At 41.9% G+C, this 17774-nt stretch overlaps 1 protein-coding gene across 1 annotated transcript; it reads right to left on the bottom strand.

The window, feature by feature from the left end:
- Window positions 1–891: 891 nt before the first annotated feature.
- Window positions 892–7841, bottom strand: LOC129680050 (basal body-orientation factor 1-like). The gene is made up of 5 exons (XM_055611537.1): window positions 7697–7841; window positions 5206–5425; window positions 3259–3324; window positions 1746–1889; window positions 892–918 (listed from the first exon to the last, which is right to left on the bottom strand). Exons 1-5 carry the CDS (start codon window positions 7744–7746, stop codon window positions 892–894), a joined length of 507 nt encoding a protein of 168 aa, XP_055467512.1. The 5' UTR covers window positions 7747–7841.
- Window positions 7842–17774: the final 9933 nt, after the last annotated feature.

The following is a 17774-nucleotide window of genomic DNA, read 5'->3' as shown; positions in this document are numbered from 1 at the left end:
ACACACACACACACACACACACACACACACACACACACACACACACAGCTTCTGCATAGCTCTTGATCTCTTGAATTATTCACTCTCCACATCATCCACTAACATATAACAAGGACATTCAAGCAGCTTATTAAGGGCCCCGGTGAATAATGCTGAGGCCTACCACCAATCACTGGCGGCCCCAGCACAACCATGTGACATATTCTTAAGCTTTCTAATCAAGCATTCAGTTGACTCCATCCCTAGCTATACTGTGGAAATCAGCAAAAAGTGTGGGACAGAACTTCCCAGAAACTTCAGTGTTCCTTACCCCATTCATCCCTACCCATACAGCCTTCTAATTTTTCCTAAAATTGTCTCTCATCATCTTAAACATATTTACCTGTCAAACTCTGCTATCTTCCCACTGATAATTGCTAAGAATTGGTGGTTTATTTCAATTCAAATCAAAAAATTTAACTGCTGACTAACATGGGAAGGTGTGTTGACTGAGTTTTGCCAAGTTTACAAAGAAATCAGTGCCTCGAAAAAGAATATCGTCATGCAGATGAACTGGTTTGCCAGTGTTTGCCACCAAGCCTGACCACCTGAGTTTGATCGCTGGAACTTGGTAGACAGAAAGAACCGACTCTACAACATGTCCTCCTCTGACCTACACAAGGATACATGCCACACACACACAGAAAAAATAGATATAGATAAACACAAAAAAGAAAAAGAGCCAGGTGTGCTATCCCATGCCTTTAATCCCAGCACTCAGGAGGCTGAGGCAGGCCGATCTCTGAATTCAAGACCAGGTCTGTTAACATAGAGAAACCCTGTCTCTAAAAACACCAGGCACTGTGGTGCCCACTTATAATCCTAGCACTGTAAGAGGCAGAGGCAGGCAGATCACTGTGAGTTCAAGACCAGCCTGGTCTACAAATCGAATCCAGGGGGAGAAAGAAAGAGACACACACACACACAGAGAGAGAGAGAGAGAGAGAGAGAGAGAGAGAGAGAGAGAGAACACAGAGAGAGATATTTTACTTTCTCCTCTCTAAAATGCCTTAATGTCTCACAGGAATAAATGTGAAGACTCTTTTGCAGGGGTAAAATTATTTTGGGAGGGGGTTGTTTGTTTGTTTCCCAAGACAGGGTTTCTCTGTGTAGCCTTGGCTATCCTGGACTCACTTTGTAGACCAGGCTGGCCTCAAACTCACAGTGATCCAACTGCCTCTGCCTCCCAGAGTACTAAGATCACAGGCTTTTGCCACCTCACCCAGAATTAAATCGTTAATCCAATTTCCTTCAAAGACAGACTAGAGAGATGATTCAGTGGTTAAGAGCACTTATTACTTTGTTTTAAAAGAGATTTTTATTTATTTATTATGTATACAGTGTTTTGCTTATTACCCATATACCTGCACGCCAGAAGAGGGCATCAGATCTCACCATAGATGGTTGTGAATCACCGTTGCTGGGAATTGAACTCAGGACCTTTATGTATAGAACAGCCAGTCCTCTTAACATCTGAGCTATCTCTCCAGCCCCAAGCACTGATTACTTTTACAGAGGACTCACATTTAATTCCCAGCACCCATATGGAGACTTATAACCTTTAGTTAAATCTAGTTCCAAGGGCTCCAGTATCCTTTCTGGTCTCCTCCAGTACCAAGAATGCATGCAGTATACTTAACATATTTGTGGGCAAAACATGCACACACATAAATCTTTTTTAAAAAATACAAGAATAAGAAACTTACATCTTCTAATTCTTTTTCCACCTGGATTTTTCTCTTCTGGAATTGTTTTATTGTCTTTAGCTCTGTCTGAATTATGCCGATTTCTTTGGATTTTTTATTAAACCGACCCTCCAACTCACTTAATTGCACAGAATACATTTCTTCCTGTATTCAAAAAAGAAATGAGTTAGGAAAAACAGGTGTTCCATACAGCCATGCCTTATTTGAGGCCAGAGCCATTTGTATATCTACTTGAAAGAACTGTCCATCTTTATTTTGCATGAAGCTATAATTTTTACATAAAATTTTAATTTCAGTAAAATGATGCCAACAGCCTTAAACAATAAACAGGATTTTTTTTTTGTCTATGAAGCTCAGTGAATGAAGTGTGTAGTTAGTATATGAAACCCTGGGTTCAGTCCCTAGCAACAATAAACCCAAACCAGACACCTCCAAAACTCAAAGCTTTTGTATTTAGTTGGCAACACAATCTTACAGATTGTGTTTTTAAGACAGGGTCTTCCCATTTAGCCTCCCTTGAACTTCCTCAGCTTCCCACCACCCTGCCTTTGAACTCACTCTGTAGCCTAGGCTGGCCTTGAACTCTTAGCAAAGCCTTAGCTCTGGAATGCTAGAATTTCAGGAATGAGCCACCACACCTAGTTTTCACTTAGTTTTTAAACTGTAGTGTTGAATTAGTGAAGCAACTTGCTTCACTAGGTTCAACCTAGGTTCAATCCTCAACACCACAGGGAGGAAAGATTTTTGCAGTTTTGACCAAAGATCTTTATCATTATGTATATAGGAAGAAAAACATCCCTCCTCCAAAAATTTCACATTATCTTGAACTCTTTCTAGTAATCTACGGGGGATGGCTTTAGTATTCTGAGATTGTTACTGTAGTAAACCTTAAGTAATGGGGTAATCATACTGATGTCATTTAGAACCAAGACTCTTGGTAAGGGATTAAGGTATATCATAGATAAAAAAAAAAATTCTGATTTGAGTCTGGGTGTGTAACATGAGGTAGAACAGCTGCCAACATGCAGAAGTCCTTGCTCAGGTTTGCTCTTTAGCACACAGCCCAGTCCTACTTTCCTGCATCTGAACTGCAAGTATTGATGGATTTTGGAACTGAGTACCTTTTGGAGGGTTGAGGGAGTCAAGATCTTGCTGTGCTGCCCAGAATACTGGCCTTGAGAACACCCAAATTTCTAGGTTCAGGGAGGACTCCTACTTTACCCTTTGAAGTTGCTGGTGTGTGTCACATGCCTCCATAATAATGCTACTTTTGAACATTTCTACAGACAAGTGCATGGGATTTTAATTTGTTTCTTTCTGGCTTTGCTTTGTTTTTGTTAAGGATCTGGGGACCAATCCCAGGGCCTTGTGGTTCCTAGGCAAACAGACATTTTACCACTGAGCCATGCATCGGGACCCCCTTTCTATTTACCTCTATTTGACCTAAAATGACCAAACTCACTAGAAATCTGATTCTCTAATAAGGAAATTCTTAGTCTATGTAGATACTCACCAATTTTTCCTTCTCTTCTTTGGCTTTTTCCTTTGTTTCAGCCAATTGCTGTTTCAGTTTTTCTATCTGTAGAAGATAAAATGTGAGGGTAAGGAAGATACAGAAATTGCTCTATGTCCTATCTCTATCCATATCCTTTATTGTTTCATATAATACTGAAGCCAGTGAGCCATAAAAGAGTGAATTAGGAGAAGGAGGGGACACAGATTTCCTCATTGTGCTGTCATCACAATTAGGTGGATAACGTTTTGTTGTTGTAAAAAAAAACACAACATTGGGTCAGAAAAAATGACTCAGTGGTTCAGTGTTTACTGCTCTTGTAGAAGACCCAGGTTCAATTCCTACCTATATGGCAGTTCACACTGCTTATAACTCCAATTCAGGGATCTAATGTGTTCTAACGCCTGTACAGGCTCCTATGTGCATGTAATGCACATACACACACACACACACACACACACACACACACACACACACAAAACCCAGAACATTAAATTTACTCTGTTAACCATTTTTAAGTGTACAGGTTTGTGGTGCTAAGTACATTTATGCTGTTACATAAAAGATTTCGAGATTTTTCATTTTGCAGTTCTTCCTTTTCTCTCTGCCTCTGGCAATCACTTTCTGCTTTGTTTCTGTGGGTTTGACTTGAATCATACTGCATTTGATCTCTTGTGACTAGCTTTTGTCATTTAACATAATATCCTGGAGGTTTACTATACTGTAGCCTGTTTTATTTTATTTTTTTAAAAAGATTTCTTTTATTTATTATTTATACAGTATTCTGCCCACAAGTATGCATGCAGGCCAGAAGAGGGCACCAGATCTCATTATAGATGGTTGTGAGCCACCACGTGGTTGCTGGTAATTTAACTCAGGACCTCTAGGAAGAACAGTCAGTGCTCTTGACCTCTGAGCCATCTCTCCAGCCCCTGTTATATGTTTTTGTTTGTTCGTTTGTTTTTCCTGAGACAGGGTTTCTCTGTGTAGCCTTGGCTGTCCTGGACATGCTTTGTAGACCAGGCTGGCCTTGAAGTCAGAGATTCGCCTGCCTCTGACTTCCTGAGGGCTGGGATTACAGGTGTGTGCCATCGCTCTAGTTACACGGTTTTCTTAAGGCTTTACAATTGTCCACAAATATATGTACCTGATTATCTTTTTCTCTTTTGGGGAGGAGTGTGGTTGGGGTAGAGACAGGGTTTCTCGTTGTAGCACTGGCTGTCCTGGAACTGGATATGTAGAACAGGCTAGCCTCAAACTCACAGAAATCCACATGTCTCCTGGGAGTCCTGGGTTTAAAATGTATGCAACCACACCCAGCCTCACTTGATTTTCTCCATCCATTTATTTTTAATAGGTGTATTTTTTAAGCTGTCAGTTGTTTTTTTTTTTTTTTTTGTTTTCAGATGTATGTGTCGTGTCTGAGTATAGCCACATGTGTGTAGGAGCCTTTGGTGGTCATGAAGCATCAGATCTCCCTGCAACTGGAGTTATGTGAGCTGCCCAATGTGGATGCTGCAAACCAAACTCAGGTCCTCAGAAAGAACAGTACATACTCTTAACTGCTAAGCCATAACTCCAGTGATATTTTTAAGCTGCTTTCATCTTGGATAATGTGAATAACACTACAAGAAAAAAGGAAAAAGCAACGGCAGCAAAGCCATTCTGAAATAAGAGCTTGCTTCAGGTAGAGCTAAGTATTAAGTACAATGTCCTAACCATATGATGAGATTTCAAGATCTTACAGTCTTTAATATAATAAATAAATAAATAAATCCCAGCACTTGGAGGCAGAATTAGAAGTGTATGAGTTCAAGGACAGTCAGGGCTATATGGACAGATTCTATCTTAAACAAACAAAACAAAACAAAAAACCTTATAGAAATATAATCATGTCAAATAAACACAAAGGAAGATTGTGAAGTTCACAGTTTTCTACCTACCTACCATATTATCTTTCTCCTGATCTTGCTTCTTCAAGTAGCTTAATACAGACATAGTATCTTTTTCCAGTTTATACTGCTGTTTCTTTAAATCCTCATTATCTTTTGCCAGTCTTCGGGAAGTATCACGATACTCAATCCTGGAGAGTTCTGTGACTTCCAATCTGGCCTCCCAAAGAGAGGCATTGGCCTTGGCTTGTTCAATAATTTGTTCCTCTATTTTCCTGCAGAGAGTGTAACTTTATTTATTAGTACCATTTCTCTTTTGCTTTGCTTGGCTTAAATTGGTGCATCTTCCCCAAGAGTATGACTTTATTATTATTTTTGAAATATGACTTTAAAGGACAGGAAAAACAAAGAGAAAATAAGAGCCCAAATGCATTTCCTAAAGTTCTATACCTTCTCACTTACTTCATTCTTCCATATTTTTTTATTTTTAAGATTTATTTATTATTTGTGCAGTATTCTGCCTGCATGTGTGCATGTGTGCCTGCGTGCCAAAAGAGGGCGCCAGATCTCATTATAGATGTTTGTGAGTCACCACATGGTTCCTGGGAATTGAACTCAGGACCTCTGGAAGAGCAAGCAGTGCTTTTAACATCTGAGCCACATCTCCAGGGTAACATATTCTTCTGCTGTGCTGAGCTGTACAGTTCCTGCTCCTAATCTTTTCTACTGTTTCACTCAGTTGTGAACCTGTGTTCCATTTCTACATAAAGACACATTTGTTGGGATATCTGTAGTCTCCACATCTATTCCACCCCAGTTTTTATTGTTACTTTGTTTTGTTTTAGCTAGTTCCTGGACAAAGGATCAAGTCATGTTAAACACTTTGCTTGTTGGTACCACAGGATACCAGGCTTTAAGGATGCTTGAAAAACACACACCACAATCATGTATGAAGAGATGAAAAAAAAATCTTTGAAAAGAGCAAAAAAGTAAGACCGTGGGGAACAGACTGGTTGGAGTAGTGTGAATGCCTAGCATATATCAGGTCCTCAGTTTGATCTCCAGAATATAAAAAACAGTAAAAGGATGGATACAAAGGTGAGGTCCTTCAAAATAAATATTGCATGAGCATTAACAAAACAGTGCCCTACAATAGGCACTAACAGTATAAATAATGCATTACAAGTTTCACATATTTGAATTCTAAAGTGTCTCCTACCAGTATTTAAGTAGAGCTGTCACCTCCCATATCCTCTCAGCTCCTGATTCTTAGTCCCTTTGAACACTTACCTTTTGTTCTTTTCAAATTCAGGCCAGCTCCATTCCCAATGCCTCAGCCTGACCTACCAGTGGCTGCCCCTTTCCAGGGTGATTTAGACACCAGTAATAGAATGCCTTTCTACAAGCTCCAATTGCTGCCTGAAAGTATCAAGAATACTTGATGCAAGCAATTAGATGTCTCTAAGAAAGAGATCATTAAGTTACTGGAGAAACCAAGTAGGGTTTCTCATTGTTTGCCTGTAAAACACTCAAGGAAAACAAACTGTATTATTGTTCCTCCTCGTTCACATGTGCACTGAAGATGGAGGACCAAAAATATAAAACATGCCTGTGAGAGGCAGGCATGTGATAAACCCTTGGCAATTTGTACAATATGCTAGACTGAGAAGTTATATTTGGTTTTCTCAATCACCTTGTAGAAAATATATGTTAATACAAGAGGTCAGTGGTAGAACACTTGCCCTATCAGGAGGCTCTAGGTTTGATGCTTGGGGTGGGGAGGAGGGGGTCTACAAATGTATAATTTTACACAGGATAAAAAAAAAAATGGTAGTAGTGGTTAACTGGATGGTAGAATGACAGGTGATTTTCTTTCTCCTTTAGTGCTTTCCATATCTCCAAAGCTTTCTGTTCTGAGTATGAAATTATTTTGCCGGGAGATGGTACCTAGGACCCTACACACGCACTCTATTACTGAGCTGCACCCACAGACCGAACAAGTTACCTTTTTTCTTTTTTAAAGACAAGGTCTCCCGCTATGTAGCCCCGGTTACCCTAGAACTTGTAATCTTCCTGCCTCAGCCTCCAAAGCAATGAGACTGCAGGTGTGCTTACTGAATTTGTCTTCAGAGAATTCACTTTACAATCACAAATCTAAGGGATTCCTTTGCGGTTCCCGCATGTGGTGGTGGTGGTGTTGAACTCCAAAGTCTTAAGTAGCCCAGTAGGTCTACTGACATGCTAGCAGCAACTCGAAGGTACCATGAGGTTGGTTAGTGCCAGAGCAATACCAGTGTAGGTGAGGGACCCTATCAGTCTGGTCAAAATCTTTCTCGTTCTCCCTTTGATCCAAGAAGGATTCCTGAAAGTCCCAAGGAACAACTTGTAACCACTCAGACTAGAGCTAGAATAGGACCGCACCAGTTCATATCAGTCTCACAGTGGAGACGTCTCGGGGCTTAAGGCCAAGAAAGAATGAACTGGAGATGTCCTCCAAAGCCTGGCCCGCAGAGGCAGCCAGGCAGCCTCTGCGCCGCTCCTCTTACTTCTTGTCTTTGACTTTGAGTTTGACCTTGCTTTTCTTCCTGGCCGGCATTTTGACTTCTCCTGGAGTCTCACGGTCCCGTTGTCCTGGTGGCCGCCACCGGGGCCGACTCCGTCTCTAAGGAAACCACCACGCCGAAAAGCTAACGTCCTCCGCGCCGTTGAGGGCACGCGGAGGGCGCACGCGCGTGACGTGACCGCGGCGAGGGGCGGGGCGGAGATCGCTCAGAGGCGGCGGCCGTCGGCGCGCGCCCCCGGTGAGTGTGCACGAGCCTCGGCGGCGCTCCCCGGGTCGGGGCCGGGCGGGAGGCCGGGAGCTCGGGAAGGGCGGGAGCGAGGCGGGCGGGCGCCGGGCCGCGAGCGGCGGCTCAGCCCCCAGAGGCTTGCCACGCGCCTCAGGAGGCTCGGTCCCCGGCGGCTCTCCGCTCCGGCGCCCGTGGGGCTTGACGCGCTTCCAGCCGAGCCAGCGGCTCCTCCACGCCTCCGGCGCGGCCACCGTGGCGGTCCTGCCCCGCGTCCCCGCTTCGCGCCCGGCTCGTGCCTCCCTGCACTCCGTTCTCGCTTCTGCCTTTGGAGAGGACGGCGCACCCGGGGACACCCCAGGCCAAACGCTTTCAGGGAGGCAGTTGACTCCTCCGAGGGCGGTGGCTGGGGTGAGGCTGTCAGCCTCCGCGGGTCAGCGGGCTCGGGCGCGCAGACTCCGGCCTCCTGCCCGGAGCGGCGTGGCAGGGAGGGTCGTCGGTCCCCGCGTCTGCGGTGGCAGGTGCTTGACCCCAGGCGACCCCTGGGTTTCCTGCCAGCTGCTATCGTCCACATCCTCTAGTGACTAGAGTTTAATCCCTTTTCTGCAAGTTGCATAAAGTTGCAAGTGCTTGCTTCGCATCCCCGTCCCCCAAAAGGAGTACTCCAGAATTCTAGTTTGTTCAGGGGAGGAACCCTGTGATTATCCTTCATTCAGTGAGAGTGAGTCATTACGGAAGACAGGTATTGTGGCTGCCAAGTCAATAGGAGACTTATGAGTGAAGTTCTATTCTGCATTATCCGCCCTTTCTCTAGGAAGACCTCAGTTACTACGCCCTTAACTATAAGGTGAAGTCTTTGACCTCTAATTTTCTCTTCCACCACCTCAGTCCCGTGGCATATGTAGTTTGTAAATTTTGCGGTTAAAGTAAGCATGTAGATTTGGTAAGGGACCGTTTGAACCTTCTGCTAGCACGGTTATGGCCTATTTTGACTGTATTTCTCCCGTGTGTTTTCCCCTCCGCATGTGACACACCAATGAACCCATGAGTAGAATCACTGTACATTAGCCCTGAGAAGCAATCTATAAAGCAGCCTATTGATAACAAGCAGAAAGGGAGTAGGGCATCTTCTTGTCATAGGTGTATATCAATTTTTGTAACAAAATAAAAGTCCCAAATTTACCATTTGAACAAAGGCCTACAGATTAACTCATAAACATAAAATTCTGACTTTAATAAGATAGATTTTCGTTGTTTTATTTTTTAAGCTTTATATTTATTTTATGTATATGGGTGTTCTGCCTCCATGTATGTCTTATGTACTGGGTGCATGCAATGCCTCTGAAAGCCAGAAGAGGTCATTGGAACTGGAATTACAGATGGTTGTGAGCCAACATATATGGATGCTGAGGATCAAACCTGAGTCTTCTGGAAGAGCATACACTGCTCTTAACCTCATCGCCATCTTTCCAGACTCTCCCCCACCTTTGAGATAGAGCCTCACTGAATCTATTTAGCTGGCCTAGAACTCTCAAAGATCTGCTTTCCTTTGCCTCCCGAGTGCTGAAAATGTGTCACCATGCCTGGCAAGATTGCTTCTTGATATATACATACTAATTTTTTTTTACTGTTTTTTTTCTTAAAGATTTATTTATTATTTATATAGTACTCTGCCTGCACACCAGAAGAGGGTACCAAATCTCATTATAGATGGTTGGGAGCCGCCATGTGGTTGCTGGTAATTGAACTCAGAGGTTTTGGAAGAGCAGCCAGTGCTCTTAATCTCTGAGCCATCTCTCCAGCCCCTTTACTGTGTTTGTTTGTTTGTTTGTTTGTTTGTTTGTTGAGGCAGTGTCTCATATGTAGCTTTGGCTGTCCTGGAACTCACTATATAGACCAGGCTATCCTTGAACTCAACTCATCTGCCTCTGCCTCCAGAGTGCTGTAATTAAAAGTATGCACCACCATTGGCTATGCACATGCTTTAAACTACTTTATAATTTATTATATTTTATCAAGCATAAATAATTTTTTGAGATTGCAATAAAATCATATCATTTCACTCTTTGTTGTTGTTGGTTGGTTGGTTGGTTTTGACACAGGGTTTCTCTGTGTCACCTTGGCTGTCCTGGACTGGCTTTGTAGACCAGGCTGGCCTCAGACTCACAGAGCTCCCCCTGCCCCTACCTGTTGAGTGCTAGAATTAAAGGCGTGTGCCACTACTGCCTGGCATCATTTCACTCTTTCATGCATGTTTTATAAACTGATATTTTTTAATTAAAGCTTAGGCCTACATAAATTTATTGGTATTTCACAACTCTACTCAGAAACTTCATTTAAAAAATTAAAATATAATGTCCATTTTTCCTTTTCCTCCCATCCAGCTCCAAACAGTCCCATCTATCCCCCATTGCACTTGCTTGCCCTCTCTCTGTGTCTCTCTCCTCCTCCCTCCCTCTCTTTCTGATTCATGGCTTTTTAAAACTTTTATATAACATCTAATATATATATATATATATATATATATATATATATATATATATATATCCAGATAAATACAACCTGCTCAGTCCATATTATGTTCCTTACTTGTATGTATATGATTTTAGAGCTCTCTAAACAAGACCTGAACATGATGACACCAATAGACTAACTTGCTAACTTGGCAGGAAGAAATCGAACAGGGCCCCAACCCAACCCCAGACAAAGAACTACAGGCAACTCAGGAATGCTGAGAGTGGGAGAAAGTCTTCCCCAGAGAAAAGTGTCCCACCTCCCCGCCCATTGGTTATTCAGTACCAGTTGGTCAGACATGAATACATATTTTAAAACTTTTACATTTACTCTGTGTGTATGTGTGTAAATATGATGTATGTAGGCAAGTGAGTGAATGTATGGATATGATGTGTGTATGAAGTCTGTTCTCTTCTTCCTGGGTTCTGAGAGTTGAACTTAGGTCATCAGGTTTGTATCGCAAGTACTCTTATTCACTGAGCCATCTTGCTAGCAGCATGACAGTTATCATAGGAGAAATAACAAGCTGCTTTATTCTGGTAGAAGTAGTTCTAGAGACTACAGTGTTCTGAACCTCTGCTTTTACCACCAAAGGACTGGATATAGTTATTCAGTCATTTATTGACAAGAAGCAGCTGACAGTACAGAGTATAATGTAGGAAGTTCCTGTTCAGAATCTTACCTTCTGGAAGTGCTGCTGGGTAGCCTGACTGTTAAGCTTCAGGAAATGCTCTGTTTTTTTAATTTACTTTGCCTCATGGTTGGGAATGTTAAATACTTTTAAAGACATTAGTGTTTTGTTGACTGGAGCTTGTTGATTTTTTTAATGTTCATTTCTCACAGTTCTTGGATGACACAGAAATGAAGAGTATTTTGGCTGAGTCTTCAAGCAGAGGCAATCACTATGACCCTGGTAAGTAGATTGTTTATCTGGACATAGCCCCAGTTCTGCAAACTGAAAGCTCAATTTGTACTTCAGATGCTCCTACTTCTGGGTAGAAGTTATTTGTTTTGTGTCATTCCTAAATTTGACTACCTTTTGCCAAAAGATACGTTTTTTTTTTTCTCAATGATTGTATTATTATCAGGTGTGAGTTTAATTCAGGATTATTTTGTATCAAAATGAATATTATTCCTAATCTTTTCTCCTAATCTTTTCTTTTGAAAACAGGGGTTTTCAAAACAGTTTAATCATTAGTTATCTGTGACTTTACTGGGTTTTACTTTAAAGAGAAAGTTTTACACTGAAAATAGCTATTCATTTTATTTTCATGCAGCTTTTAAAATCCTGGATAAATGTATTACCATACAAACTTTTTGAAAGGGCTGATTGGTGTTTCTGAATATTACAGAATGAGCTTATTTTTATCCTACTTTTTTAATTACATGGAATTGGTTTTCTTCTATTGTGGGTTCTGGGGGATGGGGCTCATTCTATTAAATGGACACTATGTTGTGATGTGATTAGTTCACTATAAGGAAGGTCAAGATTTAATTTTACCAATTAGATCAATTAAAGTTCACTGGGTTTTTTTTTTTTTGTTTTTGGTTTTTGTTTTTGTTTTTTGTTTGTTTGTTTTTTTTTGTATACAGGATGTAGAGTACTTGCCTACCATGCTTTAATTCCTGGTTTGGTCTCCAGCACTGCATGTACTGGGTATAGGGATGCATACCTGTGATCCCAGGACTTAGAAAATAGAAACAGGGCAATCAGAAGTTCAGGACCATCCTTATCTACAAGGATAAATGCCAGCCTAAGCTACATGAGACCTTGTCTCAAAAATATTGTATTCTGGGGAGGGAAAGGGGGAGGGAGGGAGGGAGGGAGGGAGGGAGGGAGGGAGGGGGTGGGAGTAAATGAGGGATGGGATACAGCTGGGATACAGAGTTAATAAAATGTAACTACTAATAAAAAATATTGCATTCTCATAGATAATTATTAGGTAATTAGCTGTTAGTTCTTTGCAAAGTATCATACTTTTATTAATTATTTCTTCCAACACAGCCATTAGCCTAAACTAAAAGTCAGTTCTTTAAAGAAAACTGAAACCTGGCATGGTATTGCAGGCCTTTAATCTCAGCACTCAGGAGGCAGAAGCAGATGGAGCATTGTGAGTTCCAGGCCAGCATGGTCTACAAAGTGAGTCCAGGACAGCCAGGGCTACACAGAGAAATCCTGTCTCAAAGAAAAAAAACAAAACAAAACAAAACAAAACCAAAACCAAAAAACTAAAAGAAAAGAAAAGAAGGAGGGACAGAAGTGAAGAAGTGACCCTGAGTAGGTGTGGAAGTGCACAGCTTTTATACATACATATACAAAAAACTTTTACTTTTATATAAATTTACTTTTATCTGCATTGGTGTTTTGCCTGCATGTATGTCTCTGGGTGTCAGACCTTGGAATTACAGACAGTTGTGAGCTGCCATGTGGGTGCTTGGAATTGAACCTGGGTCTTCTGGAAGAGCAGTCTTAACTGCTGAGCCATCTCTGCAGCTTCAGAAGTGCACAGCTTTAATCTCAACACTAGGGAGGAAGATGGAGGTGGATTGTTTTGTGTTCAAGCCCAGCCTGATCTACATAGAGAGTCCAGGCTAGCCAGAGCCACCTAATGAAACAATGTCTCTAAAAGAGAGAGGAGTGGGGGTGGGGGAAGAAGGAGAGAGCTAGAGAGACCCAAGTTTTAGGGTAATTTGTTTCTACTTTCATGTCACAGATTATTCAGATATTCATCTATTTAGGAAATACTGTCTGACATAGTGCTCATACTATAATACTAGCCCTGGGGAGGCTCCATGAGACCTTGTCTCAAAAACAACAGAAAACCCCCAAGTGTTTATTGAGTACAAAGTACATTCCAAGCTCCCTATTAGCCTGAGGGGTACTTGGGAACAAGAGAGAGTTCCTACCATAAAGGTGCATCCACCCATACGCGTGCGAGCACATACAAACACCACCGAATAAATAAATAAATAAATAAATAAATAAATAAATAAATAAATAAACAAACAAGCAAACAAACAAACAAGTAAATAAATAAATAAATAAATAAATAAAACCACTTTTAAAGTCATAACTAAGGAGCCCTCAGGGTTTTTGTGTTTGTGGTGTGTGCTTGAGACTGGGTCTTGGAATGCCTAACTTGACTCAGAGTGAATATGTAGCCCAGGCAACCTTGAAGTTTTTGGTTCTCCTGTTTCAGCCTCCCAAGTGCTAAAATTACAGCCACATACCACCACACCCAGTTGCCAGTTTCCTTGGAATTGGATTTATAGGCAATTGTGAGCCTCTGGGAAACAAACTCAAACTTGGTTCTCCTGCAGGAACTGCAGAGGTTCTTAATTGTTGAGTCGTCTCTCCAGCTTGTGCTTATTTGTTTATTTGTTTGTTTGTCTTTAAAGGAAAACATAGTAGAAATCCTACTACATCCTAGGATTCTGAGGGATGCCAGAAGTGTTTATAGTCAACACAGTGTAAGAAAACCTCCTTTGAGGGGCTGGGGAGACAGGGCTCAGGTAGATAAGGTTCCGACTTGGTGCTGGCTGTGCAGGCGTGAAGACCTGAGTTTGGATTCCCAGCAACCGTAAGAAGCTGGGCGAGGAATTCCATGCCTCTGACCTCCAGTGCTGTGGAATGGAGACAGGCAGACACAGGGACTTGCTGCAACAGTGAGCTCTGCAGTCAGTGAAAGGCCCTGTCCCAGTGCAGTGGAAAGGGCCACCCTCTGGTTTCCAGCTGCCTGCACGCCTATGTGGGTGCACACATGGATGTGTGCGTGGGCGTGTGTTCCCACAGTCAAATTTTAGTGTATGCAGTGCTGGTCACTGATCTTGAGTAATTACTGTTTTTCAGGGCTGCATAGTGAGACCGAAAAAAGGTGCTGAGTCCTAAGGATAACGTCCTCCTCTATTCTCTTACTTGTGAGAAAGTTTAACTTATATGTGAACTACAGTAAGAGATTCATAATAATAATAAATGATAAAACAAGGAAAATGTATTTATCCTAAAAACTATGCTTTGATAAAAAGGTATTTGAAACTATGAATCACTCATTTTTTTCAGAATACCCACTTAAGTATTTTTCAACCACAATCAGCTATGAACAATTAAAACTTTACTAAGCAAACCATGGAAAAGGGGCTACTGTAAATGCTGCCCACAGTAGATATGAGCTTCTGAGGTAAGATAGCTTGTCACCTCATATCTTCACTATATTTGTTTATTGGGACAGTGTAAAGCTCTCTGCAGTTGATGCATTCTTATCTAAAAGCCTGATTCTCCATGCATGGCCAGGAAAAGACCATGTCATTGTGAAGGAGGAGGGACCAATAGCCACGGCTGTCCCTGGAAGGTGGTAACTGCAGCTCGCTCAGCCAGCCTGAATACAATGGAGAATGAAGGCTTGTGCTGCCAGATTCATTTTGATAGAGCACCCACAGGGCTTCATTGTGCAGAATGAGCTATGGACACTAGCGAGCTAAATGTCTGGTGCTGCTCTGATGGAGAAAGACACAACAGGAAGGGATCTGAGAATAAGGAAGAACTTTGTATCTGTTGTGACCACCAGCACATCAATTCTAATCCTTTAATGGGAGGGTATTTGATTTGAGGACTGGAGGACCCTAAAGAATTTATGATTGTGAGCAGGGAGAGGTGGTGCACACCTGTAATCCCAGCACCTGGGGAGGCAAAGGCAGGTGGATCTCTGTGAGTTCAAGGCCAGCCTGGTCAACAAAGTGAGTCCAGGACAACCAGGGCTACACAGAGAAACCCTGTCTTGGGTAGGGAGAGGAGTTTATGATTTGCTACCCTTCTGACAGGAACCCACTCAGGCTAATGTGGTGAGATTTGGGCTGAGTGCTTTCGGCAAAGTTCCTCCCCTGCCCACCAGTGTGAGATGAACCGTAGCACTGGGCAAGTTTTACTGTTTGATCTTGCTCTGTTTCCATGCACACTTTTCAAATAGCTCCCTGCCGAAGATTTAGTGAAAACTGGTTTTTCTTTAAGCCTTTTTATTAGTTTTATTGACACTTCAATGACATGTGATTAAATCTTTTTGTAGTTTTCAAAGCTGTGCTGGTTGTCAGTCTTGTCTTAAATACCTCCTCAGTGCCTTATTAATCTGTCACTCTGTGATCAGAAACATTTTTATGTATGTACTGTGAAGTAAGTGCCTCTTCTGTGTATATTTTTACTCTGTTTCAGTAGATTGTAAATTATTTGCTGATAAAAATAGTGACTTACTATTTCCTTCTTGCCCATTCAGAAATGTATCTGACTTTTATTTGAAATTTTAAATTTTATTTTATTAATAGAAATATTGTGTGAGGTGTAGTATTTAAATTTTGATTCTTTTCCTTATTAATTTGATGAGACCATTAACAGAAACTAGAAAACTTCATGAGATTTTTTTTTAAAGCCAGTATTAAATTTTTACTTATTTTCTTCTTTTTACTGCCTTTTCTTTTTTTTTTTTTATTTGTTTGTTTATTTCTGAGACAAGCTCTCACCATGTACCTCTGGAACTTGCTAGGAAGACCAGGCTGGCCTGGAGCTCACAAAGATATGTCATAGTGGGACTTGGGGCTACTCTTTTTCCCCATTGCAGGCTCCCTTAGCCCATTTGGGATGTGTTCATTGGTGTCTAAGGTGTTCCCACCTACACCTGGCTTTGAAAAGCTAAAAGGTGTCATATGTGCCCGCATTCTTCAGATAGCAAGGTATTCCAAGCCCTGACCCTTGGTGCTGTTTATGTCCCACCCAGGTGAGCTTTGTTCCCTGCTGAGCTCTCCCAGACCTACCTGCTCAGACTCCCACACCTACCTGCTCAGACTCACCTCCCTTTGGCTTTGTGTGGCTTTGGCCATACCTATTCCTATAGTTAAGTTTACAGTTCAGAACTTTTATCGGAGTGACATTTTAAGTGTGCCTTATGCTTCATGTTTAACCTTGTTGAAGACAGCTTTGCTGTGGCCTCAGCTGAATCTGCAAGAGGCTGGTTTCCAGGTTACTGAATTCAGATTTAAGGGGGACCTCTCTAGTCTCTTATCCTATTTTGTTATTTTCAATTGTTGATAAATATTTTCCTTTTATCCAAGTTAATCAATATTGCTATTTGCCTCTGTGGAGAATGGGAAGACTTAAATAATTAACTTGGGATGTCACATGGAACCATACAAGACAAACAAGCCTACTTTAAAAATCTGAGTTAGTGCCACCAGAACTGCTTCCTCACATTTGCCCTCTTTATTCTGGAATAGCTGTATTTTGAGGCAACTTAGCAGTTCTCAGAATTTCCCATGTATCATCACCTCTTCAGGTTAATGCCATCTTGTGACTCAGGCTCTGCCTTGGCCTCTCACCCTTTAGGAAGCCTCCATTAATCTCCTTCCCCTGTCTTTCCCCCTATACGAAGTTACCTGTCTCTCACCTTGGCACCTTGCACACATTTCCCAACATGTTGCAGCCATTAGTTTACCCATCTATTTTGTTTTGTTTTTGTTTTCAGCAAGTCTTCCCAGTAACACTGACTCTCTTTATAGATCTAGACTCTAGCCTAATGCTGGACAGATTAGACTCTTACTTGGAAAATCAATGCCCAGCTTTCTAGAGTCCAACTCGGGAATGGAAGCTGCCATTAACTTTTCCACCGCTAATCTAATACAAAAACAGCCCAGGGGCTGGAGAGATGTCTCAGTGGTTAAGAGCACCTGTTGTTCTTATCGGAAACCCATGTTTGGATCCTAGCATCCATGCAGTGGCTCATCTGGAACTCTGGTTTCAGGGCACATAGTGCCTTGGCTTTTGTGGACACCCACAAACACATGGCAGACCTATCAAGGTGGGCACATGCACACAAGTGAAAAGTAAAATCTTCAAAAACTAAAATTCAAGGATTTTTTTTTCTTTATTTGTTTTTGTTTTTGAGACAAGATCTCATTACCTAGTTCATGCTGGCCTTGAACTTTGTTTGTTTGTTTGTTTGGTTGGTTGGTTTTGTTTTTTTCAAGACAGGGTTTCTCTGTGTAGCCCTGGCTGTCCTGGACTAACTTTGTAGACCAGGCTGGCTTTGAACTCACAGGATTCGCCTGCCTCTGCCTCCCAGAGTGCTGAGAGTACAGAGCGCTCAGCTTCAGACTTGTAATCCTCGTATCTCAACCTCCTATATGCTCAGATCATAGGTTTGTTCTACTAAGCCCCACTAGAATTTGGTTCTGAAGAAACTTCTGCCCTGAGCTGGAGAGATAGCTTAGACGTTAAGAGCACTGGATGCTGTTCCAAAGGTCCTGAGTTCAATTCCCAGCAACCACATGGTGGCTTATTAAC

The sequence above is a fragment of the Psammomys obesus genome, unplaced genomic scaffold (assembly GCF_907164565.1).
Source record: "Psammomys obesus unplaced genomic scaffold, mPsaObe1.curated_primary_1811, whole genome shotgun sequence".
Taxonomy (NCBI): domain Eukaryota; kingdom Metazoa; phylum Chordata; class Mammalia; order Rodentia; family Muridae; genus Psammomys; species Psammomys obesus.
The sequence above is the reverse complement of the archived record's forward strand: the minus strand, read 5'-3'. Positions and strand labels throughout refer to the sequence as shown.

Coding starts and splice junctions, on each gene's coding strand:
- LOC129680050 (XM_055611537.1), bottom strand. CDS start 7,746: ATGCCGGCCAGGAAGAAAAGCAAGGTCAAACTCAAAGTCAAAGACAAG. Junction 5,426..7,696: donor CTCAAAGTCAAAGACAAGAA/GTAAGAGGAGCG, acceptor CACTCTCTGCAG/GAAAATAGAGGAACAAATTA. Junction 3,325..5,205: donor ATCAGGAGAAAGATAATATG/GTAGGTAGGTAG, acceptor TATCTTCTACAG/ATAGAAAAACTGAAACAGCA.